Below are 14,789 nucleotides of genomic sequence, written 5' to 3'. Positions count from 1 at the left end.
AGTGAGAAGCGCTAGGGAAAGATACAGAGGGGGGGCCCCCAGCTGGGATGCGCTGACCCCACCCTCCACAAAGGGCTGACCCCAGGGACACAGTCCGCCTGCAGGGACACCTTGTGGGGCCCTGCTTCTCAGCCCTGGCTCTTCGCTGGACCCTCCGCAGCCCTGCCAGCCAATGCTGACCTGAGCCTCCCTAAAGGGTTCGCACCCTCCCCCCCACCCCCCCAGCCAGGGAAACATGTCTGCAGAGAAGGAGGAGAGGTGGGCTTGGTTCCTTGGTTGTGCTTTCACTTCTAAAACATCCTTTTTCTTTTTTTCTATGAACATTTTAATGAGGAGTTGAACAAAAGATAGAAAAAATAACATTCTGATGGCTTTTTTTTTTATTTAAGAGGCAGGCTTTTCTTGAGACTTTCATACAAGGCAATGGGTGAGTAAGGCTAAACTCCTAAAGAAAACGCGTACTGATGATGGAGCAGAAAAAGGCACTTCTCCCAAAACCTGCTGGTTACCACCCTGTCAGCCTCTCAGGGGCTACTTGCTCTGCTTTCTTCTGGAAACAGGTCCATTCAGACCTAGGCCCTGCTGCCCTCGAGGCCAGGAGGACTGGGATGGCCGAGTGTTCCGAGCATTGGTGCATGGAGCAGGCGCTGTGCACAAAGTGAGGAGGGCTTGGTGGTGGGTCCACATGTGGGGCGCAGGTGGCTAGAGGCCACCACCCCAGCGGGGAGCTGCACTTGCTCTCCCTGGAGGGACATGTGATCCAGCAGGTGGACTGAGACCAGGCTTCTGTGGCCACCCGACTCCCCATAGTAGAATCCCTTGTCATCCGCACGCCCATAGACAGTGACCACATTCCCCACCCTCAGTGACATCTTGCTCTTCACCAGGCCCCCTGCCGGACCATCCCTGGGGTCATAGTCCAGAGCCGCCACCATGGTCTTTGGAGTCCACAGTGAGGGCCTTCTGGGGCTCCCCTGCGGCAGGGGGAAGGAGCCCTGGGGGCCTCCAAGCCCCCCAAAGTCATCGAGGTGGGCCATGGAAGGCAGGTACCCTTGCCCCAGCAAATGCCACCTCCCACCAGTCCACTCCGTGCCCATGTCCACCTTGTCCACCAGGTGCCTGGGGACGTTGCCCACTTGCCCATCGTGTTCGCCACGATAGAAGCCGTGGGTGTCCTGAGAGCCCCACACTCTCAGCAACTGCCCTTTCCGGAAGGTCAGCTCCTCCTCTGCAGCCTCGGGGGTGGCAGACATCACCAGGGGGATGTAATCAGAGAGGGCCACAAAGAGCTTGGCTGGAGGGTCTACCCTCATTCCCAGCGGTGGGTCGCCACCCCTGGACATCCTGATGACCCTGCTGGATGGAGTGGGACACAGCGCCAAGCTGGGCTCCTGGAAGCAGCCCTCTCTCTTGCCCCCCAGAGCCTGACCTGGCCTGCTCTGTCTCCTGAGCTCCTTCCTCTGCTCTCGCCCCTCTCTGCCCCATAGACCGAAGCGCCCTGCCTCCTCCTGCAGAATGTCACAGAAGTCAGACACGTATCGCTGGCTGGTGCCCAGCTGGGGAGGGGTGAATGCTGGGGCATTTTGCTTTTGTCTGAGGACCTTCTCAAGGGCAGCCTTCTCCTGACACGGCTCTTTCCTGGGTCCACACTCAGGGGACCGACAGATGACTCCTGCAGCAGGGCTTTGGCTGGTGCCCACGTGCCGGTACTGGTTCTCTTCCCCCCGAGACTGGCCCCGGGGCAGAGGTGGCCTGTGGTTCCGGGGACTCTTCTGGAAGAGCTGGTCCTTTCTGGAGAGCTCCCGGGCCTCTGTGGGCCTCTGGGCTTGGCTGTCTGACCCTGCACTTGGAAATTCTCCGTCTGAACTCAGTCTGGGCTTCGGGGACTGCCTCCTTGGGGGTTCTTCAGGGAATGCTTCTAGAAACTTGGCCTGGGGCTCCCCGCAGCTTCCAGGGCTGTGGGGACTGGCCTTGGCCCTCGGGGGAGTCAGCACCAGCCTCTGAGGGCAGATGGGGAAGGTCATTCTGCCAGTGGACGGGTCCCCACAGGTGCAGCTAAAGGGAGACATCTCTGGCAATCGGAGACAGGTGACGCAGTTGTGAGGGATCTGAGCCGGCACTGAATCCACGGATTCTCCACAGAACGACATGGTTCTCACCGAGATATTCTGGCACATCGGTGGCAGCTGGAGCTGGGAAAATTCCAACAGGATGCTCCCGGCGGTGGCATCGGCCACCTCTGCCACCTTGAGTCCATCGGCATACACAGCATAGCCGGTGACCTGGACTCCGTTGGAGGACCCAGCTGAGTCGATGGTCACGGGGAGCCAGCTGACCACCAGGAGGCCCGGTGAGGCATGGCGCTCCACCAGCACGTCCAGTGGAGGGTCAGGGGGGCCCGCCAAGGGTGTGTTGAAGGTGATGGTTGAGGACATTGTTTCCCAGCGCTCCGGCAGCGAGTCCCACGGTGGGTGTACCTCCACCCTCACCTGGTACCTCGTGCCGGGATGCAGGTGGTGGAAGGTGTAGCAGCTCACGCCCGCTAGGGTCAGGGCACATTCCAGGTCATCCAGGTACACCATGTGGGGGTGGCTGCTGCCAACCCAGGTGATCTCGGCCGACGTGGCTGCAACACTCTTCAGGTAAAGTTGCGTAGGGGCCACACAAAAGACACTGTTGGTCCCCAGAAGAGGTCTGGAGAAGCCCTGCTTGCCCATGCTCTGCTGAGAGCCCAGCCGGCCATCTTCCATCTTGGCATCTGAGATTTCTATTGCCACTTCGGTCTTGGAGCCCACCCTCACCGTTGTCATGTGTGGCCCCCTGTCCACTGTCCCCTGGGCTTTCCCAGGTACTAAGCTGTGACCAGTGTCTTCCTTCGAAGCTTTGCCCTGCCCAGCCGGGAGTCGAGTGGGGCCAAGGTCAGGGAACTCATGGGGCAGGCAGCCCAGGATGTCACTATCTGAAATCTGCTCCACCAGGTTGGACTGCACCAGCCCCTGCCGGCCGTCCTCAAGCTCCCCTTTGTAGAAGCCGTCCTCATCCATGTCCCCAAAGACATACACGTAATCCCCAGCAGTGAGCAGCAGTTCGCTCTCGGGGTGCTTGTTGGGCCCTTCAAGTGGGTTGTAGCTATACCGAGCCAGAAAGATCTTGAGCTTGGGGGTGGGGGGGGCCTCCAAACCCCCCACTTCCAGGGTTGAGGACACGCTATAGGGCTCCAGATCCTCCACCTCGCTGGCTGTGTCCACGTCCAGAGTAGGGCAGGATGGCACAGGGGCCCACATGGACTCCACCTCAGAGGAGGAGTTTGACTGGGAGCTGGTTTTCTTGGCCTGGGGCCTGGAGTCCAGAGGTCGGCTGATTGGGACTCTGTCTGGCACTTTGGGGGCACTGGTTGCCTCCCCGAGGGCAACTGGGTTCTCCAGCAGGGAGTCTTCCTTCTCCTGTTTGGCTCTGCTAGGCTGAGTCGATGCTTGGTCCTCAGGCCCTAGCTGCAACTTGGTTCTTCCACTGCTTCTCACTTGGGACTCCGGGGCTGGCGGGGCCTCGCGGGGTTCCTGGGGAGGGTGACCAGGCTGACACTGCAGTGCCCGCATCTCCTCCCAGGCCGTCTGGAGATCACACAGGGCCTTCTGCTGGTCGTGCAGCAGCTGTTGCTGCCTGTCCTGCCCTCGTGCCGCCTGCTGCAACAGCTGCCCCGCCAGCAAGCCGGCGGCGTTGCGCTCCCGGCACGCGAGGCCCAGCTGCCCGCGCACGGCTTTGTTCTCGGCCGCCACCTTTCCCGTCCAGTCGGCCTGGGCCTGCAGCCGCGCGTTCTCCTTCGCCAGCCAGGCGCCTTCGCGGAGCGCCGCCTGCAGCCTCGCCTCGGCCTTCTCGCCGCGTCGCCGCGCCGCCGCCGCCTGAGCGCCCAGCTCCGCGCACTCTCGCCGCTGCGCGCTCAGCTCGCGCTCCAGTGCCTGTACTTGGCTCCGCGCCTCCTCGCATGGCGCGCTCTGGCCGCCCGCCTCCGCCCGGGCGCTGCTGGTGGCCTGCTGCAGGGTCAACTGCCTCTGCAGGCGCAGCACCTCCCGCTGGGACTCGCGTTGCAGCCGGTCCAGGTCGCTGACGTTGAGCCACTGGGCGCAGGCGGCGCCCCCCGCAGCAAGCGGGGCGCTGCTGAGGCCCGAGGCGATGCGCGCCTGCAGTAGGTGGCACTCCTGCCGCAGCTCTTCGATCTGCTTGTCCTTGTCCAGCAGCACACTAGCCTGCTCCGACAAGTCCCGCGCACGCTGGCGGGCGAAGGCCTGGCACAGCTCCAGGCCCGCGCGGCTCTCGCCGGGCACAGGCGCGCTCACAGCACGCTGGTTGGTCTCCTGCAGCTTGCGGGCCCGGTCCTCCAGGCGCCGCGCGAGGCCGGTCAGCTCGGCGTGCTTCACCTTGAGCCGCTTCACCTTCTTGTCCGCCTTGTCGGAGAAGCCCGCGCGCCGCAGCTGCAGGTTCTCTTCGCGCAGGCCGGAGCAGCGGCGCGCCAGGACCTGCAGCGCCTCGGACAGCTCCAAGTTCTGCTTCAGCAGCTCACTGTAGTCCGGGCCCGGCGGCAGGGGGTTCAGGGCTTCGCGGGGCTGACTCCCGGACTCTTCCCCTCCTCGCGGGTCGCTAGGTCTCCTGCGCTCCGATAGTGGCGGCGGGGGGCTCAGGGACCCCGGGATGGAGGCGTCTGGAGAGGAGGATTCGGGGGCCTTGGGGCGACTCAGGGTGCTGTCGAGCGAGAGGGAATGCGCTGGTGCCAAGGAATCGAGGGAGCTGGCGCGCGCGGGGAGCACGCTGTCCGGGGAGTTGGAGCACGCCGCGGGCACCCGGTCGAGGGAGCGGGAGCGCGCGCGGGCGCCCGCGCTCAGGCCGTCAAGGGGTTCTAGTCGACATGAGGACTTGGCGGCGGCCTCAGGGGGTGGCTCTTCTGAAGAATGCGCGGCCTGGGGGTCGGGGGTGCCGGACAAGGCGGGGTGCCAGCGGAAGTGTTCCAGAATGTACTTGAGGAAGAGCTGGCGCTCCACGTCGAGCGCCGCCTGCAGGTGGCGGATGCGCGAGGCCTGCTCTCCGTCCGTTTCCCAGCGGAGCTGCGCCAGCACTTCCTGCAGGCGACAGCGGCACTGCGCTGCGGCCTCTTCGGTTGCCCCCGCACGGCCGCAGTAGCCGCGGTTCATCAGCTCCTCTGCCAGCTGGCGCTGCAGCTCCCGGGCCTCGCGCACCACGCCATCGCGCTCGCGGTGCAGCAGCTGCTGCAGCTGTCGCATCTCGGCCTCCTTCCAGCGCAGCAGCTGCCGGATCTCGGCTTCGCGCTCCCGCAGCACCTCCTCCTGCAGCTGCCGCAGCTCCCGGCTGCGCTGCGCCTCCCACTTGGAGCGCAGGTGATCAACCAGCTGTTGCCGTTCCTGCTCGGCCTCCTCCCGCTGCTGCCGCGCTTGGGCAGCGAAGCGCCGCCGCTCCTCCCGCCCGCGCGCCCGCTCCGCCTCCAGCTCGGCCCGCAGCTTCTCCAGCTCACGCCTCTGCTCCTCCAGCGCCGCCGCCGCCGGGCCCGGAGTAGCCGGCTTCTTGGGTGTCACGCGGCCGCCGCCAGAAGGGCTGGGCGAGTCCTTGGTCATGGTGGTCGCGGCCGGGCAAGACGCCTGACCTCGCTTGGCCCAGGCCGCCGCTCGCCAACGGCCGCTGCCCTGGCCGCGGCCAACCGTCCCGCGCGCCCCTTCCGGGGTCCCTGAGGGTTCCCGCGCGCCCCTTCCGCCTCTGGGCGCGTTCTCCCACCCTCTGCAGTGGGTGCGGCTAGCCCGTGCTCCTCTCCCGGCTGCCTATGTTGGCGCTGGGCTCTAGACACCCAGGCTAGACACAGCCCCTGTCCTTCCCAGGATGCCCACGAGTCTCGCTGGCCCCAGGCCTCTCCCTGATCCTGGCACCATATCCCTTACGACCCACCCCGGCCCTCTTCCAGGCACTGGACAATCCCTTTCAGGCCAAGGAACCCGTGGGAAGCCTGAGCTGCTTCTCTGGGCATAGAGAAAGGGGGCTCAGTGTTTGGCTCAAGATCACCAATGGATTCAGGTGGTGTGGTGGCTGGAAACTGCAACAGGATATGCCCAAACTTGGGGGTGTGCCCTGGGCTCACCCAGAGGAGGGGGCATCTGGCTCCTGCATCTCCACTGTGCCTACCCATCCAAGGACCCCTTCCAAGGACTTGCGTGCATTATCTGTTTAAACCTCCTATACCCATTTTACAGAGAAGTCTCAAGTCCATGACCTGGGCATGGTGCCAGCCAAGACAGGGGACAAGTGTTCCTTCAAGGACCATAGCCCTGGCCTGTGATTTCTTGATTCATTTTCACAATCATCCCGCAAGGACGCTCAGAGAGATAAGGGCCTCCCCACAGTCACATGGCCCAGAAGTAGCTAAGTTGGAATTCAAACCTGCAAAATTATACCTCCAGATTCCATGGGCACTCTGATGCCATCTGGTCAATCTCAGGGTCGCAGGTGGGAGGACCCCTACCCAGTCTTTCTCTCAGTGGGGAGCCTTACATTTCATATCTGCAGAAGGATAAGAGGGTCAAGTGGAACCCGGAGACTGGGACGGCCAGTTGGAGAGGCAGGGAGGGAGGTGAAGGATGGGGCCACCATGAGGGCCCAACCTGCCCTTTGGTCAGGCTCAGAAGTGCCCGGGGCTACCTGCTTTCCCAAAAAGTAAAGCCAAAGGCCTGTATGGGCCCTGCTGGGTCCCCACACCACCTCCCTGGATACAGCAAGGCCAGAGAACTTTCCATGGCTTTCCAAGGGGCAGTGTGTCAGATGGTTAGGGCTGGTGGGACTTTGGAAGCAAATAGTCCTTAAGCTTTTCGAGCTGCTCCCATGTTCTCATCTGTAAAATGGGCTAATAATGCAGCTCCCTCCCTTGCTGTGTGACCTCCCAGAGTTTCCTGACCTCTCTGAGCATCCATTTCCTCTGTGAGGTTTCAAGGAGGTAAGAGTATACAGTGCCCAGAGCAAGGCTCTCTAGCAGCTCACTGATTTTAATTCTAGTCCCTCTTTCACAGCTAAGGAAACTGAGGTCTGCAAGGTAGGAATTTGGCTGAAGTCAGGCAGGGCCTCCATGGTGGAGGCAGCCCAGGTACTCTCTGAGTTCCCTGGGACTCACTCCATATACCTCCGGGCAGGTGGGAAGCCTCAGAGTCTGGGGCATCCATCCAGGCTTTGCCACTTTTTGGCTGAGGGACCACTGATGACTTCACCTCTCAGCCTCTTCACAATGTGTATATTGGTAGCACCAGCCTCCCAGGGTTGGAGGCACACCAGGGCTCTGTTGGCCGAGCGCTGGGTGTATAGTAGGTGCTGCACTGAGGTCTGTGCAAGTTCCTATCTCCCCATCTAGGGCTTGGCCTGGACCTTCACAAACTTCTTCCAGGAGTCTGAAGAATTCCCCTGGCTCAAAGGCCTTTGGGCCTTTGCATGCATTGTTTCCCCTGCTGGGATGCCAACCTGGCCCGACACAAAGGTAACATGTGCCATGCTCCATGCTAACGCTTGCCATTCAGTATTTATTTATTTGCCATACCACCATGAGGCTTGCGGGATCTTAGTTCCCCAATCAGAGATTGAACCTGCGCCCTCGGCAGTGAAAGTGTGGCGTCCTAGCCACCGTACCGCCAGAGAATTCCCTGCTATACAGTATTCAAACCACCCATTTCACAGATGAGAAGTCCCAAGCCGCAGTGGGTTAAGAGTTCTGCTCAAGGTGACAGGCTGATTAGTGGGTTCCACACAACCCTGGTTTTGTCCACTCACTTATTACTAACCTTATCTTATCCTTTGGCCTCTGCTTAGCAGTTCCTCCTCCAGGAAGCCTTCCCTGACTCTCCAGGCTGGGCTGGGGCGACCCAGGACTCTGCAGCTCAGATCACACCACATGGTGCCTCTCCTTTTGGAGCAGGGATATGTCTAATACACAGGTGTGTCTCTGCCCAGAGTGGGCTCAGAGGAGGGGTAAGAAAGTCCCTCCCCAGAAAGGTGGTACCTGAATGGGGGAGGCAGACAGGCCAGGTGGCCAGGTGAGGATGTGCCCTTCACGCCCTGCCTGCCTGCCTGGCCCTGGGCAGCAAGGGTGAGGACCCTAGGCTCAAGGCTGCCCACTGGGGCCTTGGGCAGAGGCATCAGGCTGGCCGGGAGTGAGGCTCAGTTCTCAGGAGAGGTGTTGGCAGGATCGTAAGCTGTGGAACGTGCGCGTGCCTGCACGCACGCACGCGCACGCGCGCGCGCGCACACACACACACACACACACACACACACACAGAGCTTCCCTTAGCCTGGCCACCTCTGTGGTTGGGAGCTTGGGACCCCTACTTAAGTCCGGCTCTTCCCTGCCCTTCCTGCTGTGGTACCACATAGCTCCTGGGAAATGCGGATGGACATCTGGTACCCGGCCATTTGCATCCAGTCTTTAATGCTGTGATCCCATTAGCAACACCTCTGCTTCTCAGGGTATGGTGCCAACCTGGCCCGGTGGCACCTGGGCCCTCTCACAGCTTGGGCTCTGCTGCTCTGAGGATGGCTGTCTAACCACGAGCCACCCACTGGACACTCGGAGTGAATTTCCCACCCCCCCCCCCCAGCCTCTCTTCTGTGACTGACCTTCCTGGGTTGCTTCTGGGGCAGGACAGACACACAGCCCTCTCACTTACACAGTACTTTCTCCAGGTAGGCAGGTAGATGACCTTGAATCCATCTCGCAGGTGGGAAAACCGAGGCTCAGAGAAGCACTTTCTGTGTTCATTCAGCACTTGGCTCTATGGGCTCCACCCTTTTTGTTGTACTCATGTTTTTCTTTTTTGTTGTTGTTATTTTTGTTTTGTTTTCTTTTTTGGGGCCACGCTGTGAGGCTTGTGGGATCTCAGTTTCCTGACCAGGGATTGAACCCAGGCCCTGGGCAGTGAAAGCATGAAGTCCTAACCACTAAGCATCCAGGGAACTCCTAATACTCAAGTTTTTCAAACTAGGTTCCCTTGAACCCTGATGTGCCATAGGAGATGCCACTGGGCAGTGGCAAGTGGCAAGAACACAGGGAATTTTGGTTCCAGATGTTCTCTGTGAGAGGAGAGGTGGATGGGAGGGAGGGGGGAGGTTAGACACAGGGACAGTCCAGGTGGTCGTGGAGACACGGGGAGCATGTCTTCACGGGACCCTCAGCACTGCTCTGTTTGACAGAGGCCGAGGCCCCGAGGCTCAGCGGGAGCAGATGGCTTGCCAGGGCACGTGGGCAGCTGTGGCAAAGCTGGACGGTCCCCTCAGGGCACTGGGTGGGGCGCCACAGCCTGGACGTCCTGCTGCAGCCCCAAGCAGGGCTGCCAACAGTCAGGGCAGGAGGGCAGGCTGCAACTGAGGAGGCGGACCCCAGCCTGAGTCCCTGGGAGCCCCACAGTGCCATCAAAGGCCCATGAGAGGCATTCTGGAATGTGGTTGAGTGCGTGAGCAAACTGTGCTACCCTGGTACCCGGCTCCTGCCATCCCACACTTGTCACGTTGTGCACTGATTGTCCAGTGACCTGCCTGCCACCCCCATGGACTCTGAGCTCAGGGAACTTGACTGCTTTCTCTGGTCTCAGCTTTCTTCCCTAAAACATGAATGGGATAGATTATATGGGTAGTTTTCAAACTGGGCTCCTTTAGGGTCCGGGGCTCCTGGAAGATACTGTAGGGGTGGGAAGGATATGCCAGAGCTGAAGGGGAAACACTGCCCCTACAGGACACAGCCACTAATTCGTGTCATTTGTCAGGTTCTAGGGAGGACTTTGGTTGAATAGTGTTTTTTAATAGCGTTTAAAGAGGTATGCTGGGAATTCCCTGGCGTTCCAGTGGTTAGGACTCAGCAGTGCTGCCACTGCAGGGGGCACGCATTCGAGCCCTGGTCGGAGAACTAAGATCCCACAAGCCTCATGGCGCAGCCAAAAAAAAAGGTGTGCTGCTGGCAACAAGTTTGAGAACCTCTGGGTCAGAGACCCTCCTGTCTATTATGGGCACAGACACCACTGCCCCAACACCCCATGATTCCACTGATCCTGAGAGGGGGCACGTGCCCCTCACGTCTGGCTTCGCCCCACATCACCAGCCCTGTGCTCCATGTGTGACCTCTGGGTTGTGTGGAGTCCTGGGATGCTGATCCGCATCCCTCCTTTGCCACCCACGCCCCGCGTTTTGCAGAGCTTGAGGCCTTGGTGAGGGCCCTGGGCTCCATCCTGAGAGCCCCCTGGAGAGTTTTAAGCCCCCAACCTCTGTGGCCACAATAGCCCCAGCTTTCCAGCCCACTTCTCTTATGTGTGAGTCATCAATGTGTTTTCTGTCTGTTCTCTGATACCTCCTCAGCGTCTAGAACAGTGGCCAGTACATGGTCCACGCTCCGTGAATACGCGACTAAAGACGGAGGCAGGCTGACCAGGTGTGGCCTCCGTCCTCGTGGAGTTTACAGTCCAAGGGCAGACACAGGCATTAAACACAAATATGGCAAAGGGATGTAGTGAACTTGGAGTGTGGACCAGTGCTGGGGGCTGAGGGTGGTGCTAACGGGGAGAAGACCCCAGCTGAGCTGAGGCAGGAGAGCAAGGGCTGCCCAGAGCTGAGACTGGATCTCAGGCAGAGAGACCTGCCAAGCTCCCGGCCCCTCTCAGCCTGTCATGGTCCTTGTGTGCCTGAGGAGGGACTGGGGCTCAGAAGGGAAGGGTCACTCAGCCGCAGCCCACCCAGAGCTTCCTGCTCCAGGTTGTGGGAGGCCTGGCACCCCCAGCACCAGCCCTTCCTGGATGGATATATTCTCTGCCTCCACTCCTGGGCCCTGCTGCCTGCTCTGGCCAGTCCACGCCCTCCCGGGCAGGCAGGGACAGCGTGTGCCAGCTTCCAGCTCTCTGGCTGGGGCTCCCTGGCCTGCTGGGCTGGCCTCTCACCTGGCAGCCTCAGCCTCACTCCCCACACATGTGTCCCCGTGGGTGGCCAGCCCACCCCACACATGTGTCCCTGTGGGTGGCCAGCCCACCCCACCCCCACCCCCCCGCACATGACAGGCCTGACGCCTGAGGTCCCACCACAGCTGGGGAGGCTGGCACTGTCCTCTTCAGAGGAGGAAACTGCCTTGGTCCGTGCGACCCAAGTCTGGGCTCTGAACTGGTGCTGTCAGAGCCTGTCCATGGGCTCTGGCCACCCGGGTGCCATCGTAATCCCCAAGCTGCTGCCTCCTGAGGACCCCGTGGGGCTGCCAGCAGTGTCTTGACTTGCAGCTGCACGCTGTTGCCAGGACAGAGCCATCCTCCGTCTTCTTCATCTGCATTCCTCTCCGCTCTGGGCCTATTCCGACCACCCTTCTCTCTCCATAGCCTGAAGCTCGAGGCCTTGTCCATCTCCCACTGACACTAGTGGCAAGACCTTTGGTCCAGTTATTTGGCCATTGCTCTAGGTCAGGGGACGGTCTTTCCTTCATCAAAGGGCACCCAGTCTGGCTGAGCACCCAGTCTGGTCTGGGCAGAGGGTGGGGGGCAGGTGCCATGTTAATTTCTTCATTCACTAAACAGAAATCCTCCAATGGGGTTTGTGAAGGAAGGGAGGAAGGAAGGATGGAAGGATGGAAGGAAGGAGGGAGAGTAGGGGGGCATAGCAGGGAAGGAGGGAAAGAGGGAGCCCTTTGGGTTGGCTGAGTCTCCCAGCCCTTACTTTACCCCACACAGTCCAGGAGCGGACTTGGACTGGACCCTTAGATGGCCAGGGGGCTGAGAAAAGCTTGATTGACCCCTTGAGCCTCAGTTTCTTCCTCTCAATGGGGCTGGTAACAGTTCTGACCACAGAGGATGGTAGGGGGCATCAAAGAAAGGCTTGTGAATCGGCACCGGCAGGACCCAGCACACTGCAGGCCATCAAGTTCCCCAAGCAGGGTGGCAAGTCATGTGCTGAGGCCTGACTGGCACTTGCAGAGGGACAAGTGGGGGAGGGAAGGACAAAGGCATCTTGGGCAGTGGGGGCAGCGTGGGCAGAGGCCAGGGCACAGGCTGTGGGCAGGTAGGGATGCGGGACTCGGGGGTTTGGGCCAGCAGAGGGAGGTCAAGGCAGAACCTCACCACATGGACCACATTCAGGTCTACTCCTGGAGCCCTCTTCCCAGCTGGGTGAGGTAGGGCAAGCTACTTCTCTCAGAGTCTCAGCTTCCTCCCCTGTGAGACAGAACATCTAAGCGCATGGCCCTGTGGTGCCAATGAGCTCAGTGGAGGGTGTAAATGTCCGGCCCAGGGCCGGACACCCCTTCGGCCCTATGGAGTGTGAATACCGTTGCCAAGTCCCTGCCTTGCCAGAGGCACTTCCTTCTTGCTGCAATGCCTCCTCCCATTCCTGGCCCCTCCCCTGTCCTCTGAAGGGCCCCTGTCTGAGCCTGAGTGCCTCAACAAACCCTCACACCTCTGTCATTTTCCTTGGTGCCTCCCTGGGGTGTAACAAGCCCCTTGAGGGCAGGGACCTGTATCTCCTCCCTGAACCTAGAGGTGAGCACCCAGGACATGTGCTGACTGGAGAAAGGAGCAGCAGGTGGTGAGTTTGAGCAGAAGGGCCTGGAACCCGGAAGGAGGATGGAGAGGAGGAAGAGGTCACTCTTTTTTTTTTTTAATTAATTAATTAATTATAATTTTGGCTGCATTGGATCTTCATTGTTGCGTGTGGGCTTTCTCTAGTTGTGGTGAGCAGGGGCTACTCTTCGTTACAGTGCATGGGCTTCTCATTGTGGTGGCTTCTCTTGTTGAGGAGCACAGGTTCTAGGCGCCTGGGCTTCAGTAGTTGTGGCACATGGGCTTAGTTGCTCTGCGGCATGTGGAATCTTCCTGGATCAGGTCTCAAACCCGTGTCCCCTGCACTGACAGGTGGATTCTTAACCACTGCGCCACCAGGGAAGTCCCGAAGAGGTCACTCTTGATGGGAGGCTCGGGGAGGTAGCACAGAAAGGTCAGGTCTGGATGAACAGGATGGCTGAGTGGAGGGGAGCTGGTGTGACCAGAAGCCAGGACTGCTATGCGGAACAATGAAGGTTTAAGACCCAGAGAAGGGTCCCAAAGTCCAGGCGGCTTTCCCACCGGGGCTGTGTGCTTGTTTATGGCCTTCTGCTTTCCAGGGCCTGTGCCCACTTGCAAAGTGGGTGCCAGGGAGCCATCTTGCCATGAGGGTGAGGATACAGGAGATGCTGCAGCAAAGGTTAGTTCTTGGCACTCGGCCTCTTCCAATCCCACCCCCCATTCCTGGTTTAGCATGTCAAGGTGAAGGGTATGCACTGCACTTCCTCAGCTGGCTTGGGATTTCTTCAGGGCAGGGTCCCCTTCCCTCTGAGGAAGCAGTTCCCAATAGAACTGTGTTCTTTCATTGACCTGGGCCCACTAAGCACCAGGCCCAGTGCACAGGAGGACCATAAAGTCATTTCCCAGGCCAGGCTCCCAGGTCCCCTGCAGCTCTAGGGAGTAACTGATGGAGTCCCTCATACATTTGCCAAATGTGTCTTGTTGTTTTTTTTATTTATTTGGTTGCGCCAGGTCTTAGTTGCAGCATGCGGGCTCCTTAGTTGTGGCATGTGAACCCTTAGTTGTGGCATGCATGTGGGATCTAGTTCCCTCACCATGGATCGAACCCGGGTCCCCTGCATTGGGAGCGTGGAGTCCTAACCACTGTGCCACCAGGGAAGTCCCTTGTTGTTTTTTGTTTTTGGCCACGCTGTGCAGCATGCGGGATCTTAGTTCCCCAACCAGGGATCGAACCCGCGCCCTCTGTAGTGGAAAGGGGGAGTCTTAACCACTGGACCGCCAGGGAAGTCCCACATTTGCCAAATGTTTAGGAGCACCCACTGTGTGCCAGCCCTGGGGGGAGATAAAGGACAGGCAGGGTCCTCATTGCATGAGGCTTATCATCTAGTTTCTTCCCCACTCTCTCCCCGTGTTAAGCCTGGGCTCTCAGGTCTCTGGGTGGGAGGTCGGCTCTATTCCAGGCTATCCATCTCCAGTGCTCTTTTCCTCTGTCTTCTAGTGGGAAACCAACTGCTCTCAGAATGGAGAAAAACTCCTTCACAAGGCCTGAATGATCTGAAGCTGCACCCTCCACTTTGCCTGCACTGCCACCGAGGTCCAAACCACCATCACCTCTTTGCCTGGATGGCCACAAACAGCTTGTACATGGCCCTGCTCCCCTTCTTACCCCCTACCTACCTCATCCTCCATTCTCCAACCAGAGTCTTCTCCTTATACGCATTCATCTGACCATGGGCTTGCCCTTCCGTTCTCAGAGCTGCTCCTCCCCACCCTTCACAGGTCCCAGTGGTGGCTGTGGAGCCAGCAGCCCCGTCTGGAACAGAATTGGGCTCTGCTCCTTGCGGGTTGCATGACCTTGGGCAAACCCTTGGCCTCCACTGTGCTTCTGTTTCCTGTGAAATGGGGCTGTTCGTGGTGAGTGTTGGCTATAATTACACTATTTCCTCAGTGAGACTCCCTGACCGCCCCCCCCCCCCCCCCCCGCCCATGAGAAGCAGGTTCCCACAGTCACTTTCCCATCACCTCGGCGCTGATTGGTGCCTGAAATAATCCTGCCCCTTCACCCATCCCCCGCAGCCAGTATCACTGTGCACCTACTGTGTGTCGGGCCCTGTTTCCCAGTGCCACCGCACTGGGCGCCCCGCACAGGCAGGGTCCCCGCCGGTCCCTGCGCCCCGGCGCTCCCAGGCCGCCGGCGCTGTACCCGCACCGCGCCCGCACACAGTAGGCGCCTCGCCC

General features: G+C 60.0%; 1 protein-coding gene across 1 annotated transcript; it reads right to left on the bottom strand.

Annotated features, from left to right (window-relative positions):
- Positions 1-329: 329 nt before the first annotated feature.
- On the bottom strand, positions 330-5,621 carry LOC111162927 (RIMS-binding protein 3C-like). The gene has a single exon (XM_022551227.2). The coding sequence runs from the start codon at positions 5,619-5,621 to the stop codon at positions 573-575; it is 5,049 nt and encodes a 1,682-aa protein (XP_022406935.1). The 3' UTR covers positions 330-572.
- Between the last annotated feature and the right edge of the window lie 9,168 nt (positions 5,622-14,789).

Source organism: Delphinapterus leucas, chromosome 14 (genome assembly GCF_059928025.1).
Source record: "Delphinapterus leucas isolate spDelLeu-1000000601 "Yukka" chromosome 14, BTC_Dleu_Yukka2, whole genome shotgun sequence".
NCBI lineage: Eukaryota > Metazoa > Chordata > Mammalia > Artiodactyla > Monodontidae > Delphinapterus > Delphinapterus leucas.
The sequence above is the reverse complement of the archived record's forward strand: the minus strand, read 5'-3'. Positions and strand labels throughout refer to the sequence as shown.

What these genes read in the sequence shown, in the direction of transcription:
- LOC111162927 (XM_022551227.2), bottom strand. Translation starts at nt 5,621, where the DNA reads ATGACCAAGGACTCGCCCAGCCCTTCTGGCGGCGGCCGCGTGACACCC.